The sequence below is a fragment of the Colius striatus genome, chromosome 6 (assembly GCF_028858725.1).
Source record: "Colius striatus isolate bColStr4 chromosome 6, bColStr4.1.hap1, whole genome shotgun sequence".
Lineage (NCBI taxonomy): Eukaryota > Metazoa > Chordata > Aves > Coliiformes > Coliidae > Colius > Colius striatus.
This window is the reverse complement of record NC_084764.1, coordinates 17,751,564-17,766,910: the sequence shown is the minus strand read 5'-3', so window position 1 is coordinate 17,766,910 and position 15,347 is coordinate 17,751,564. Positions and strand designations below refer to the sequence as shown.

Sequence of the window (15,347 nt, the reverse complement as noted above, 5' to 3'; positions counted from 1 at the left end):
GAATACACCTTTTCTTCAGACTTAATATCTTTATAATGTAAAACAGAGTCCACCAAAAAAAAAAAAAAAAAAAGATAAGACTTAGAGTGAAAACTAATTTTGGAATGAATTTTTTCTTCTGCTGTGTTTTTGTGATATGTATCTGACATACCAGTGCCTTGGCTGATATGCTGCCAAAATAAAATATAATCATCATTATAACTCCTGCCTTTGTAAGTCAATTCTGAAATTAAATCAGCAATTCAGATTCATCGTATTGTCAAGTGTCCTTAAGGAGAAGCCTTTCCCACCAACCATCTCTACTAGGAAACAATCTTGTTAAATAAAAATGATGACACCAATATAGGCCCAGATGTGACCATGAGAAACCAAAATGCCAAGTCGGTATCAAAATCGAAAAGCAGTCCCCCAGAACCTTTTCCCAAGTCTGCAAGCAGCTATAATGCCAGACATTATCCTAAGAACTGATCATTTTATTCACAGACTCATCAGGTAAAAATCATGGATAAGGCTGGGAGCAAGGACCAAAGTCCTGCCCAAGTCATTAGTCCAAAAAAAAAATCAGTTTTGATTAGGCTATGTTCCTTGTTTCTTCTAGAAGCAATACAGCTTTATCAGATGCGGTGAGTGGTCCTTAGCAAAGACTAAGTCAGATGGCTGAGGACCTGTCCTAAGTTTAGGAACTACAGATTTGAACCTTCTCATCCAAAGCCAGGCATGGAATAAGTTTCTTGCAACTTGGGCAAGCACTGCAAACCTTGTGAAAAAGTAAGTGTGGAGCTCCTACCCCCACCACTGATAAGGAAGGATGCAAGCAATGCTTGTGACTCGAGTACTCACACATGGAGCTCACACACCAGTCTCAGGGCTGGGAATGCTCTGACAGGACCTTTGCACAGCTAGACTAAGTACCAAAATCCCCTTTATATTTTCACACAGCACTTTGGGTGCCTTAGCCTTTGCAAATCAGTTCTGTAGCCTGCAGTCTCTAATAGCTCTTTAATCTTTCACCTAAGCAACAGAAAGAGTCTCCTTCCCCATTGCTTTCCTGTTGTTATTCTCCTACATATGTTGCTGCACCTACAAGCCAAATATTATTATTGCAGCAGTGACTCTGAGAACCTGGAGATATTCCCACTAGCATGATTCATCCCTTCTTTACTTCCTTTTTCTCCCTCCTTAATTGTAGCCTTTGGTTTACATTAGGAGGGGAAAGTTTACCAACAAACCAGCACCTGCCTAGGATAAAAGTCTGCTCTAATTGGCACCAACTGCATCACAAGCAGGAAAAACCCATATCCTCACTAAGGGAAAAATATTAAGGGGGGGGGGGGGATTCACCTGCTTCATTGGATCCAAGTGAGCCCCATGAAGTTGTAGCAAGTTCAGAATTACAGGTTTTGTTAATATACCACAGATGGCCTGTTTCTGTCACCTTTTCACTACATAATCACATCACCAAGCAGAGCAACTAATATGTATTGCAGTTTAAACTGAATTAGTAGAGAAAAACTGATTTGCAAACTACTTTCCTCTTATAACTTCAAACGACAATTAAAAATGTTGGTGTGAGAAATTTAACATCTGAAGGATTGCACAAAGCAGTTTCGAAGGCTGAACAGTTCACAATGACTCAAACGGAGCAGTAAAAACTTTATAGTAACACACTTCACTGACACAAACAATCCTACAACCTCTTTCACCTTTAATTTTATCAAAATCAAAACTTCTGAAATGCACTATGTTAAGCCTATATGCTCCTCACTCAAGAAGCAACAGGAATTATTTGCAAAGAATTGTGGTTACTATGCAAATAGCTATGTCACTGACAGTGATGCAAGGCAATCTTGGGAATCTTGCTCTTAACCTACACAGGAGGTAAGCTGGAACTGACATTTTCCTCAGTCCCATTCCTGTATACTTGACCCCACTCCTCAGTCTTCCTCTTTCTTTCCTTCTCTTCCTCTATGGGATTTTTGCAGCATGTAATTGCAGCTTGCAGTGCTACAGACTATAATAATTCTGTGCTAGTAAGCACGATCACAGTATTTTTGCAGTACTTCTCCACTGCTCCTGAGCAAAGAGTATCTAACCATACAGATCAGGAAAGCCACATCCTAATGTCAGGATTAGCACTGTTAGAAAAAAAAAAGTACTTGTACACTACAAGATATAACAGAGATGAAAGTAAAACATTGGAGTTGAAAAGAGCAAACACCATGTGTCATGTCTACAATCTGTATTTATAAACTTTGGTTAAATGCCACTGTCTCCTGCTCAATCTCTGACTGATCCAACCACCACCATCGCCCCCCCAATCCAATAACTTATATCCAGGGATTTTGTGAACTACCATTCCAAATCTAGAATGTTGACTAGAATTTATTAATATATACTTAACAGGTACAGTATAATAAAAAAAATATTTTTCTATAACATTAGGTAGCAATATAACTGTGCCAATGCCCTTCGTTTCCTTTGCAGAAGGACTGGGAAACATATACTTTTTCACTCATGAGAATGAGGAAACTAAAGTAAATACATTACCATTTTAACTTTGGTTTGGCCACTGCTATCCTTAAATGTAGAAGTGTCCTACCTACTCTGCACAACTGTACTTTTTTTAACAGAATGAAAAATAAATATCAATGTTCAGCAAGTACCACAATATTCTGCTAAAACCCACTTCAGAAATTCCATTTTTTTCGCTGAAGTTTCTGACTGTACGATGCCAAAATAACCACAGGATTAATTACAGACATGCACATCAACAATTAGAATATGTAAAGCAGAAGTGAATAAATAATATATGTAGAGATAAAACTCAATTAAAAACCAACAAGCTATCAATAAAATACGAAAGGGTAGAACATTAAGCCAGCTTTAATTTCTGTAAAATACATTAGATGACTGAAAAGAAGTGAGGATTTGTGTAAATTCTACAGCACTGGGATAATACGTTATTGAAAAAGCTGAACAATGATAAGAGATCTCACTGGGGAGGGTGTGAGCAAGGAGGTTCAGAGATGGACATGAAGCAAAAAAACTCTACAGTTTTTTACTATATAATTCATGTGTTTATAAAATCATCTAAGCTTGACATTTGTTGTGGTTTAGCAAGGAGCAACTTTCGCTTGGTAACAGGGGGAGTGGGTTGCAGTGAAGACCTGGTAAAGAGTTTTTGGACTCCCCCGGCTCCTGGGTTCACACCCACCTCCAGCCTGGGTGGTCCAATCTGGCGCCTCTGTGATCACTATTTAGGGACAGGAATTCGAAGTGCTGGCAGGAGGTCTATGAGTGATACAAGATGGAGGTGACCACGTTGACCCTACAGTCAGAGAAGGAGGAAGGAAGGAGGAGCACCAGACCAAAGACTCCTCTGCAAGCCGTGGCAAGAATGCAGGCTGTACCCCTGCAACCTATGGAGATCCATGGCAGGACCGAGAGTTACCAGCAGCTCCATGTGAGTGAGACCAGACGGGCGAGGGACTGTGTGGGGAGGTGGCCATGGCACAGGACGTGCTGGAGAGCCTGCACGCCGCAGAGCAGCCCCACACGAGAGGCAGAGAACAGCTGCAGCCTTTGGGATAAATGCACGTCAGAGCAGCCCATGCGAGGCTGCCGTGTGTGTGAGGTACCCCATGGGCTTGCAGGGAGGACAGGTGCAGAGTCCACCTGCCCTGAGGAGAGACAAACAGCAGAAGCTATGGGGAATATACTGACTGAAACCCCCACTCCCTGCCCCCCTGGGCCATTCAAGGAGGGAGGAGGCAAAAACACAGGGATCAGGGCTCTGAGCCCGGGAAGTGGAGAGGAGTGGGCAGAAGGTGGTTTTATATGGCTGGTTGGACTCTTCATTGTTGTACTACTCTGTGTTGTTTTATTTTGGTTATGTTTTGGGGTTTTATGGTTATATTTTAGATGATGTTGCATTAAATTATTTTCTGTTTTCTTCCCCAAGCCGAGTAGCCTGGTCTGTTTTGTCCCAAACCTTAAGTGGCAATTAAGCTCTCCCTGCCCTTTGGCAATCCTCAGGTCTTCTGTACTTGAGGCTAATTGTGGTCTTTTGTTTCCTGATGGGCCTAAACCAGGACAATATTCAACCCATAAACTGTCTAGCTTCCCTATGTAAATTCTGTGTACATATTACTTAAATATTCTTAATGTAAATGTGTACCAACTTTTTATGCTGTATCACTTCAATAAGAAAAAGCAATTACATCCAAAATGATGAATAATTATTTTGAATACAGGGAAAACCTTGGCCTCACAGAGGTCAATAGCAGTCCTTACTATGATTAAATTCCCAGTATGGTATGGTTAAGATGTATGTTCAAGATAATCATATTTGATTGTGTAAATGGAAAAGACTAAATGTCAACTCAAACATCTAATTGCAAATGGAAAATCATTCCCTGAAGGTATATTCTTTCACTTCCACACACCAATACAAGAATAAATATCACAGAAATATAAGGCAATGGAAAAACAAACCAGAAGGCTCTGCAGTTTGAAGGCCAAATTTTTCTTTACTTCAAAAATACATCTTTATGTTAAAATTCAAAGTTGCTGCACTGTAATAGGAATATGCAATCATAAATTTATCTCAATCATTTGCATCTCTTGGCAAACTGAGCTCAGGCATAACACTTTGCTTTCAGCTGAAGACTTTGGTTACCTGGTCTTCTGTCTGGTTCTGTCTGTTATAATGCAAAGCAGTCAAGAAATAAGACTCAGGGTCATGTAATCCACTCTCCACTAAACTGTTAATTACCTCATGATCCAATAATGAATCAATTTGCTCATGATCCATCACAAGAACTCTTCAGATTATACATGAAATATTTTTTATTTTCTTTCAAGATGAACACACAAAAGGATTTCAGTTACATAACTGAATCTGCTGCTTAAAATTTTGCAGAACTTTAGGTCACCTTCGTAGTTAGCCAAGTAAAATGGTGAACCAAAACTGAAAGAAATTAGAGTATAGCAAGTGTCATTTTTTAAGCAGGACTTAGGACTTGGCATCTCTTTCATCATTATGCTTGGTTGGAGCAGCTGTTTTTCATTCTCACCCTTAAAACAGGAGACATTTAAAAAAATGTACTTCCTCCTTCTTGCTTGATGATGTTACAACCCAGCAGCTAGACATTGTCTATCATCCTTTGCATATTTCAATCCATTTGGATATGGCCAAAAAATTATTTGAAAAGAAGTAAATATCACAATCATAATTTAACCTCTGGTAAATTAAGTCCTGAAGAAGTTCTTAGAACTAAAACACAGCATCCACTTAATTAAGTAGCAGGACTCTTCTGCATTGGTCGCACCGAAAGATAGGTTTTTTTCCCAAGTTTCAGTATTAAACACTTCAAGGAGGAGGTATTGGCAGTCGTCTTACTATCTCCATAGCTATCTTTAGATAGGCTTTAGCCTGTAAAAACAGAAACATATATTTATCACCTTTCATTTTTCTATAAAAAGCAGTATTTTACATCTCATTATGTATATGTTCTCTCATACACCTTCGAAGAAAAAAGTTACAATAAACAGGTTTGATTTAACCAGCTTTGTCTTCAGGAAAAATAATGCATTAAGACAGAAAATAAGTACAATATTGGGGGGAGGGGTGTGTGTGTGTGAAAAATGTTACTTTGGTATCATTCTGAGAATAGAAATTGACTGAACAATCTACAGCAAACAGAATCGATATTCTTCTGTAGGAGAAGTGTTGAGAAGGAAAGAGTACGATGATAAAAAAAAACCCAGCTCTTCAAGATATCCTTCCCTCACCCCTCCTTTCTTCCTGGGCTCAGCTCCCTGCTCTCAATATCTCTACCTCCTCCCCACTCAGTGGCACTAGGTGGCAGGGAATGGGAGTTATCAGTCCCTCACAGATACACTCTGCCACTTCTTTCTTCTCAGAGAAGAAGGACTCCTCATATTCTTCCCCAGATCCAATGTGGAGTTCCTCCCATGGGATACAGTCCGTATTGACCCTCTCCAGTGTGAGTCCTTTCCAAGGACTGCAGCTCCTCACAAACTAGTCCCCGAGGGTCTCCTCCAAGACAGCACAAGTACAGGCACATTCTGCTCCAATGCCACCCTCCCATAGAGTCACGGCCTCCTCCCAGCACAGTCACCAACCCTGGCTTGGGGTCCTCCACGAGCTGCCAGCAGACCTGAGCTTCACCATTGCCCTCCATAGGTGCAGGGGGACAGCTGCCATTTCCCCATGGGATGCAGAGAAGTTTCTGCTCTGGCACACCTCCTTCCTTCCTCCCCTCAGTGATCTTGGGGTCTGTGTGATCACTTCTCTCTCAACCCACTCACCACCTCCAACCCCTTTGCTTCCGCCTTCTGTCACAAAGCTGCATAGTTGGCTCAGCCCTGACTTGGAGTCAGAGGAAATTCTGAGCAACTTCTTACAGGATAAATCTTTACAGCCCTCTCCCCCATTACCAGAAACGGCTCCACACAAACTCAGCATGGCTATAAACTTCCCTCATCCTGAAGACTGAGATGCACTGTGCACAAGATTGAAATAAAAAAAATCAGAGAATAAAACAACATTCCTTCAAAAATCTTTTTTGAGATAATTAATTATAGACTAGACTACACTACAGGGTTTCCTATACAGACATCATAAATTAAAATATTTTCCAACATGATGGCTTTCCCAAAGCCTGAAGTGGGCTTTGGAAAGAACCAATTTCACAACACTACAATCCGTGCAGTAAAATCTCCCTCTGACATCAACCTTATGGCATTTAGTCAGCTGGAAGGCAGAAGAGCATGGAACTGTAAGATCATTAGGAGCAATCCAAATAAGCATACATTTTTTAACATCTCCAAAAACATGACACAGTTTAGGACCATGATTGGTCTTACATCAAGTATTCATAAATTTTATGTCAAGGATTATGTAGAGAAACACTGCCTAAAGTCCAAAACAGAATGAATCACAAGAGGAAATAAAGTAATTCCAAGCTCAACAATTTGTAGTAGAAATGGAACATATATTTTTGAAAGGTTGATATCAAGATTTTTAACTAAGAGTATCTTTTTGTCTGTGTATATATATCTTGTGCATTGTTCCAGAGGTTGACTACTTACATTGTTAAAAATGTACACCTTTCTTTATAATTTGAAACTGGTCATCCTTCAGTTTCCATCTGGTACATCATGTTCTGTGTTTGTCTAGTATTACAGAAGATTCTTCAGCTTGCTTCTACTTTGTTAGATAGTAAAGCAAGCAAGCAAGCAAGTTCTTCACCTTTTCAAATAAGCCTGCACATGGAGGCCATACCGACAATCTTCCCTGTTTACTCAAAAAACCCCACAATATTCCCTACTGCACTGATCTCTCCTGCCTCCTGCAGCACTGATCTTTGATGGCTTTAATTTTGAATCAGAACCAGAATCCCCAATGAACCTTTACAACAGCAAAGAAACTGACAAATACCTAAGCCCAGAGCCTGAGCAGCAGGAAGGGAAGGTCTGTTTCACATTTGTGCCACTAGCACCAACTGTTGCTGGTCTGAACCAAGTGGCAGCCTTTGCAGGGCCAGTCAGCCCTAATATGTCTCCTCTCTTCTAGGATTCACTCCTGGTTTGTGGGGTTTTCTTTTCTGGTATACTCTCAAATTCAGTGCCTTATACTCTCAGTGCTCCAATTGCCTAAAAACTCAATTCACGTAATTTTCTGAGTTTGTAAGGCACCAAGTTAGAATTGCCTTCTCCCATATGTACGACTTTGTGTCAAGAACCATAGAAGTAAAGTCACAAGCATGAAATTCAGGCTTCTCCTCTGAGAATAACTGCAGTGCAGTTGGGTAGCACAGTTGTGCCCATGCACAACACCAACCACACTTGGCAGCTCCTCAGCTAGCCACTCACCTAGATGAGTTAATGGACCAACTTGACATAAGGTGACCAACTGAAGTCAAGCTGCCTTTGCAGTCAACTATTGGACTAACTGGTGTAGCAGTGCTCCAGGTGAGACTTGGGACTATCTTGAAGAGTCCTACAGACAGCCTTCACTTTGCACACATCAATCCATGTGTTTTAATGAGTCAAATAACAACCTGTAAGGAAAATCTGGCCCCTTCTAGAGATTGCCCAGGTTGTTTCTGCTCCAGAGTCGACCAAATTGTACATAGAATTATAAATACACTGCAGAATTTGTCTCTGCAGATGCAGGAACAGTAACACAGTACAGCGTTCTTGTACACAGTGAAGACAGGAGATGTTCTATATACAAATCAAGATAATTAGCAGCAATGGATCACGCATATGCTGTGGTAATCTTATAGGACTATGGACTGGCTGCATTGTAAAAACTGAGTGACACAACAGTTCAGGAAGTCTTGTGTGATACAGCCAAAGATATCATTGGCAAGAGTGCTTCAAACACAGACTTCCATAATCGTTCAGATGGCAAGCAGATACCCTGCTTGGGAGACTTTATTGCTTCATTGAGTGCTACCCTATGTCAAGATCCTAATAAACTAGGGGGTTTTTTTCTCTCTTCAAAAACATTGTTAATGAGTATCTGGGCAACAATTTCACAATTTACACCAACTCTCACTTGCCCAGTAGCTGATGTATTGCTTTGTAACAGGAGGTTCCTGGTGCAACTCTCTGTAGGCAGCATGCTACTATTACCTAGCCCTAGTGTTCTCAAAAATTGCTCTTACCTGCTAGGCCTCTTTCTTTGTTTTGCTAGACCACTACATTATGTGTTGAACAGACCAGTCTCTCACACATGTCCTTGGAGAACTCTACCAGTGACATGTCTTTGACAAAATCAACTGCTTTGAGCCTTTGTTTTCTATCTTTGAAGAAATCATTCAGCCATGAATGAGGACGAGTCCATCAGCACTAGGTAAAACACATGTAAAAGCTCCGAATGGAATCTGAGTCACTGACAATACACCTTTAATTACATAAAATCAACCCTACATGTATTGGTTTCCCTTGCTCTTTCCCATGATCTTTCCAATGTGGCACCGGTAGACAGAGAGCATAGATCATTTCAGCTGTTTACTCCACCATTATTAAGTAAAAGAAGATGGACTGCAACTGAAAATGGAGAGGGCTTTTTATTTCCTTTTTGGGTGGAAAGCCAGAGAAGAAAAACTACAGGATGAGTTCTTATTCATCACTCACAATCATTTTCATTTTAATAGTATAAAAGTGAACTTCACAGATTTTTTTTCTTTTATAGTTTAGAAGCTCTAAAGGAGTGGTTTATAGCTTGTCTTTCTGAAAGCACTTTTTTTTGCAGATAGGCAACTTCATGTTTAACAGTAATATGAGCCAGCTGGAAGCCAAATGTTTTTCCTGCTTAAAGAAGATGAAGAAGTGCGTGGGAAGACAGAATGCCCCAAAATCAGGCCAGACCAGGAAGGGCAGAGGCAGAGGTGGAAGGTGATGTTTAGAGAGTCGAAAGAGCTAAACAGCAGTCAGGTGAGAGACTGCTCACCTCTCAAATACTGGTACAAACACTGCCAGAAAAGACATTCTTTAAATTGCAAACCTCCTTAGGACTGAGAGGGCACAGTAGGTGACGAAGTGACTAATGACAGCATAGGTTTTGGAGTAGGGAACTCAGAATTTTTAATGAAGTTCTTCAGGAAAAGGACTGAAACATCCTATTTAACCTAAATAATCAGAACATCCTGATTCATTACTCAGTCACGGGATAATAGACATGGGGTAGATGTAAACTGCAAGTCTTTTTATTAGCTCATCTAATTAAGCCCTATGGTAATCCTAGAGAAATATAAGCCTTTCAGTTTTCGTGTTTGATTCTCCCTGTAAGTCTTACCCACGAGGGAAGCATGCATCACTGCAAAATGATCATACAGGTCACAGCCAACTCTGCCCTATTCTTATGGTTTGGTTTGCCTTGACCTGCTAGTTTGCCTGTCACTTCAAGTGCAGATCTTGGCAGGCAAGCAGCTCACTATAGGGGTTTCCAGTGTCTAGTGCAACAGGCACACAAATACAGAATACAACTTAACCATTAACAAAGTCAAACAGGTAGAAGCCACTATCACATTCACCTTCACCCAAACCACTGCATATGAACAACTTCAGAGTTGTTGACAATTTAGAAAAATCATACCTGATCCATCACTTGGTTGTGGATCAAGTACACCAGAGAGTCTAAATCCCAGTACTGACATGGTTTTTAACTTCTATTTGTGATTAAAAACTCGAGACTATTAAGATGTTTTATCCAGCCCAGCAATCCAAGGGAGAATCTATTCAAGTTTCAACTGTCTGGAATATTGAGTATCTGTGAAGAAGGATAAGGTATTTAAATATGGCCAACTGAGATGTTAGGAACTTATACTGTATTCATTGCTAAAGGAAATTAGCAACCATGAGTAACTAATGAAATAGTGACTACCACAAGAACAAATATTAGCCTTAGCTACTATCTGCATGAAAAAATATGACAGGTGATAGCTTTGGTTGTTACCAGCACTCTCTTTGCTCAACCACAGTCCATTTTCCTGTTCAATCAGATTTTTAAATAGCTTTAACTTCCATGGAAATTGCTTGTTACTTTGACACAACTCCAACCTTCAGTACATGCCTGGAGCTGCTCTCTGGTGTCTGTATTTTACTGCGGTCAACTCAGAAAGCACTAAAAGCATAATGATGCACACAGCTTTCAATGAATTTCCACTTCAGATAAAAGTTTCATGTCACCTTAAGAAATTCTTGACTGCTGCAAAAGGCCCAGAGCCTTTCCTACTCTGTCCTCCTCTGGGCAGTTCTACCATGAGATTCTTCTTTGCAGGTATTGTCAACTCCTGCCAAGCTACAGTGAAATGTCAGTCCAGAAAGGGGACTTAATAAGATGACAAAATTCAATCCATAAAGTACAACATGAAACAGAGGAGATGAGTAAGTGAACTGGATGCTTCACGAATCGAATACCTCAAAAAAACACCTTAGTGCTCACAGAAAATTTCGTGTTGACCCCATATATCATCAGCTGCAAAATCCAAGTCATCCTCTGAGGGAGCCTCAGCTGGGACACACTGCTAGTCTCAAGGTGCTTATGCCCATACATCACTCAGGTGTCATTACAGTTACATCAAAAAAAGACATCCTGCCCAGAAAATATGGTTAAGTAGAACAGTACAATTCAAATAAAACACAGTAACATCCTTCAAACATATTATCTTACCGCTCAGCATTTTCTTCATCAGAGTGAAGCATTAAATGAGGGTCTGATGATGCATTCTATTATCCACAACCTGAATGAAGGATTCGAACCTATACATATCGAATGTTACTGTCATCATTCAAAGGGAGCCTTGACAATGTAGTTGTCTTCAAGGATTGTTTTCTTTTAAAGATATTACACCCTGGACAGACCACTCTTTAAATTGAATTATTGATGACAGTTAAACAATAGCAAACACTATTTGCTACCACTACTTCAGTTTTTCTCCAACTATTTCTTGCAAACTGTCAAAGGTTGTACATTTTTATCCTACTCACACATCACCCTTTCATAGAATTGTAGAAAAATAAGTCTTTCTGACTACCAATTCCACCCCAGCTCTTTGGATAATAGCACAGTAAGGTCTGCAACATTTCTAATTTAATTGAAAAGGTATTTTTAACCAGAACTACTTTCCTCTGTTATGTCAGACTGCTGTTGTCTTGTGCCCCTGCTTTTTCACCTGACTGGGCTTTTTCTCTCCCCTTACAGATCTGTGTGCAATTTACTGGCCTCAAAATCCTTCACAAATACATTTGAGTACATAAAATCCACAAGAGGACTGAACACATTTCATGTTGTTAAATGTGAACTAAATAGTATAAGAACCTCTCCCAAGAAGTATATGGCAATTGTATCATATACTGGTCTTTACCACAAGCTAGGTAGGATGACATTAAGCACGTTTTCCAGCCACAGGACCCGGTTTCTTTCCTCCAGGACAAGTTTGGCCCTTTTCCTATCCAAGTCACAAATTCCTCACCATACTGTGAATAAGTTTGGGCACACCTGCAATCTGCAGACCCAACACTCCATACTATCTATGATTCATTGAGTTTGCTCCCTTCACCTTCCCCTGCTTTCCCAATATATTCAATTTGGTTTTTATGGAACACAAGGGTGAACTCGAAGTATTTTTCCTCAATAGATTCCAAATGTTTTCCGCAACAGTATGTGGCAAGAAAACATTAAGGAACTAACTGACCATTAATGTTTTCTGGAATTTGTTGATTTCTTTTTTCCAAAAAGCAGTCATCCCTTTATACTTGCTGCCATGAGGGCTCACTATTTCTTTACTAATGCAAAAGGAGAAAAAAGTGAAATCTAAACATTCTTTTGTGACTTCTCTGCTGTCTTCATAGAAGCACGGAATCATAGAATGGTAGGGGTTGGAAGGGACCTTTAGAGATCATCTAGTCCAATCCTCCTGCAGAAGCAGGTTCACCTAGATCAGGTTGCATAGGAACATGTCCAGGCAGGTCTGGAAGACCTCCAAGGAAGGAAACTCCACAACCCCTCTGGGCAGCCTGTGCCAGGGCTCTATCACCCTCACAGTAAACTAGTTTTTTCTTATATTTAAGTGGAACTTTTTGTGTTCCAGCTTCATCCCATTACCCCTTGTCCTGCTGCTACCTACTGCAGAAAAAAGGGATGTCTCAATCTCTTGACATCCACCAAATGGATATTTGTAAATGTCACTGCTGAACCTTAGGGGTTCATCTCTCCTCCACATTTTTTTTTAATTGACTCATTCTCAAGACAAGACAATGCATCTACTGATTGCCTGAGCCTCCAGCATGTCTCCTCCCTGAAATGTCTATGCCAACAAGACTCTCTAGCTTTTAGAAGGGGAATGGACACACTAGTACAGTAAATGTATTTTGTACTTTCCTGAGCTGCTTCTTTGATCTTGAGACAGATGGGAATCTGGTGCTCAACAGTCACAGTTAGCCTGTGTGTTCTAGAAAGGTATTAATAAATCCACTGTGTCATCAAGGCTGTGATATACCCAAAAGTTTCTAGCAGGAAGTCTTCATAAGACAACCAACTGTCTAATACCTCTCTGGGTTTTGTGCTTACAGATAGAAGAGCTCTTATGAACCTCTATTTATCCCCTCCTTCAGTGTTGATGGAGTGTCCACTGTGCATTTAAAAACTCATTTGGCAGAAGAAAGACTCCACTGCATTTAATCATGTTCTTTATCTCTTGCTGTGTTTCTAGCCCTCTTTTCTGCAAATTTCAGGATTCCTCTCTTTCAAACACCTCTTTTGCTGTTAGTTCCTTCTCATGATCCCCAGAAGGTTCCCCTACATCTGAGCATGATCCCACCTCATTTCAGTAACTCCTCATTTGTTTTCCCTATTCTAGCATGTCAGCAGTGCTCCTGACTTTCTTTTACTACCATGGTACACCCTACAGAGCCCATCAGACAAACTCCAACAGAAGAGAAAAAAAATAGCAGCCAGGAAAATCTAACTATCAGTGCTAACGAAGTATTATAGGTGGAACTGCTTTTCTTTACACACTCGCACATTTGACTCCTTCCACCTCAACTCCTCATATTTTCTTTTGGCAAGAAAATATTATGGTAAATGCATCAAAAAATCAATTTCCTCTGGTATGTAAATTGCCTCACTTCCTTCTAAAAACAAGCGAGGTACTGACAATATGCAGGTTTTGTTCCAAACATCTTTGGATGGGACCTTTTGACAGTTTCCAGGCTCAACTACCGAAGGCTCAACTGACAGTTTTAGAGGACCTACGTTAGCTGTAAGGTCTCATGAGGCTTGACACTGACCTTCCTCTTCTTGACATGCCAGAATCTGGATCAAATCTTAGTTATTCTGAATGATTCAGACTAATTAAGCAAAACCAAACCCACAGAAGCGGAACTGATGACCAGCATTCCATTGATGATACTACCCTCGTTATTTCCCTAAATTACATTTGGATACACATTTCTTTTCAAACAGCAATAATAAGAAGCACTTTCCATCCACTTCTGGAGGACTTTTTGTTGTTTTAGGTGCAGTGCACCAAACTTACGGCATCACTTTGAGGCTGTGAGATGACAATAGGCTGGCCTGAATCAGACGTTTCTCTTATATTAACATGCAGTGGGATGTCTCCTGTACCAAAAACACCAGGATACATATATGTGAAGACCCAATGTTCATTAAATGTTTCATTAAAATAGCCCTCAAGTAATTTGAAATTAATTTCCAGCTCAGTATATCCTTTGAATTAATTAATTTCAAAAGAGTACCATTTAAAATTAAAATTGTCTGCAGTGCAGTTTCCCTACAGCCATATTGATTAATGCCAAACGTATTCTGGATTTTTCATTTTCTGAATGGGAAGGACTATGTTTTGTAGTCACTTATTAGAGAAAGCAGATTGCTTTTTTGCCTCGAATACACAGAACACAGGCTGAGATACAAACTATTTTGTGTACATGAAAAAAATCGTGTTAAGTGCTAAGCAAATGTTCATCATGCAACTTACTGTTCAGCCTATCTCCTCATTGTATACTCTTTACAATGCTGTTTTAAGATATTCATCACTGTTCAAAGATTTCTTAGAATACTTAACTTCCAAACAATAGCATTTGTTATTGTCCTTATTAGACCTTGAATCCAATTAAAAGGTAGACAACTATTCAGTTCATTCTTCTAATAGAAATCTTCTTTATACACTGCTTTTATAACAGGCAGGGAACTGTTAGAGAGGAAAGGAACACTCTAAAGCAGAATCAAATAGCAGCCTTATTCCATTCTGAAACATACTTTCTGAAATAAAGTTTTCCAGCAGTAAAGAAAACTTGAGTTCCATGTTTCATTCATTGCTACACAGACAATTATGAAGTGAACAGAAGACCAACTTTCATTTAATGGAAGACACCGCTATATTTTATATCATGGGTGGATATAGACAAACCAGCTGACCTTAGTTCAATCTTGACTCATCTCAGAAATTGTATCAGTTTAATTCATACACTTTAGCAACATTTATTTAACCCAAACCAAGGCCAGCATTAATTACTGAAGTTCAATGTAGAAAACAGAACAGAAAAAGAAATGTCAAAAAAAACTGTATGAAAATTGGCACAGCTTAAGAGATAAAAAACCAGAACCAAAGCAAGCAGGAATACAAACAAAAGGTCCAAACAAATAGTGAACACAAAAGCTATGGCTCCATGATTAGTGAGCTTAATCTTTGAAGAACTTCAATTCATTATTTTTGATGATTATAGTCCATTTCCTTCAAATTTAATTGTTTCTTATTTGTTTCAGTAAAGAATAAATTTCTTTAGGCATA

General features: G+C 39.7%; 1 protein-coding gene across 3 annotated transcripts in view; it reads right to left on the bottom strand.

Moving 5' to 3' along the window:
- Nucleotides 1–4,524: 4,524 nt before the first annotated feature.
- Nucleotides 4,525–15,347, bottom strand: part of NUBPL (NUBP iron-sulfur cluster assembly factor, mitochondrial) — an 86,578-nt gene continuing 75,755 nt past the window's right edge. For all 3 annotated transcript variants that reach the window (XM_061998726.1, XM_061998727.1, XM_061998728.1), the window contains 2 exons: nucleotides 14,076–14,158; nucleotides 4,525–5,434 (listed from right to left, as the gene is read on the bottom strand). In XM_061998726.1, coding sequence (XP_061854710.1) covers nucleotides 5,372–5,434; nucleotides 14,076–14,158 — 146 coding nt within the window. In that variant the 3' untranslated portion in view covers nucleotides 4,525–5,371. The remainder of the gene's footprint in view (nucleotides 5,435–14,075; nucleotides 14,159–15,347) is intronic.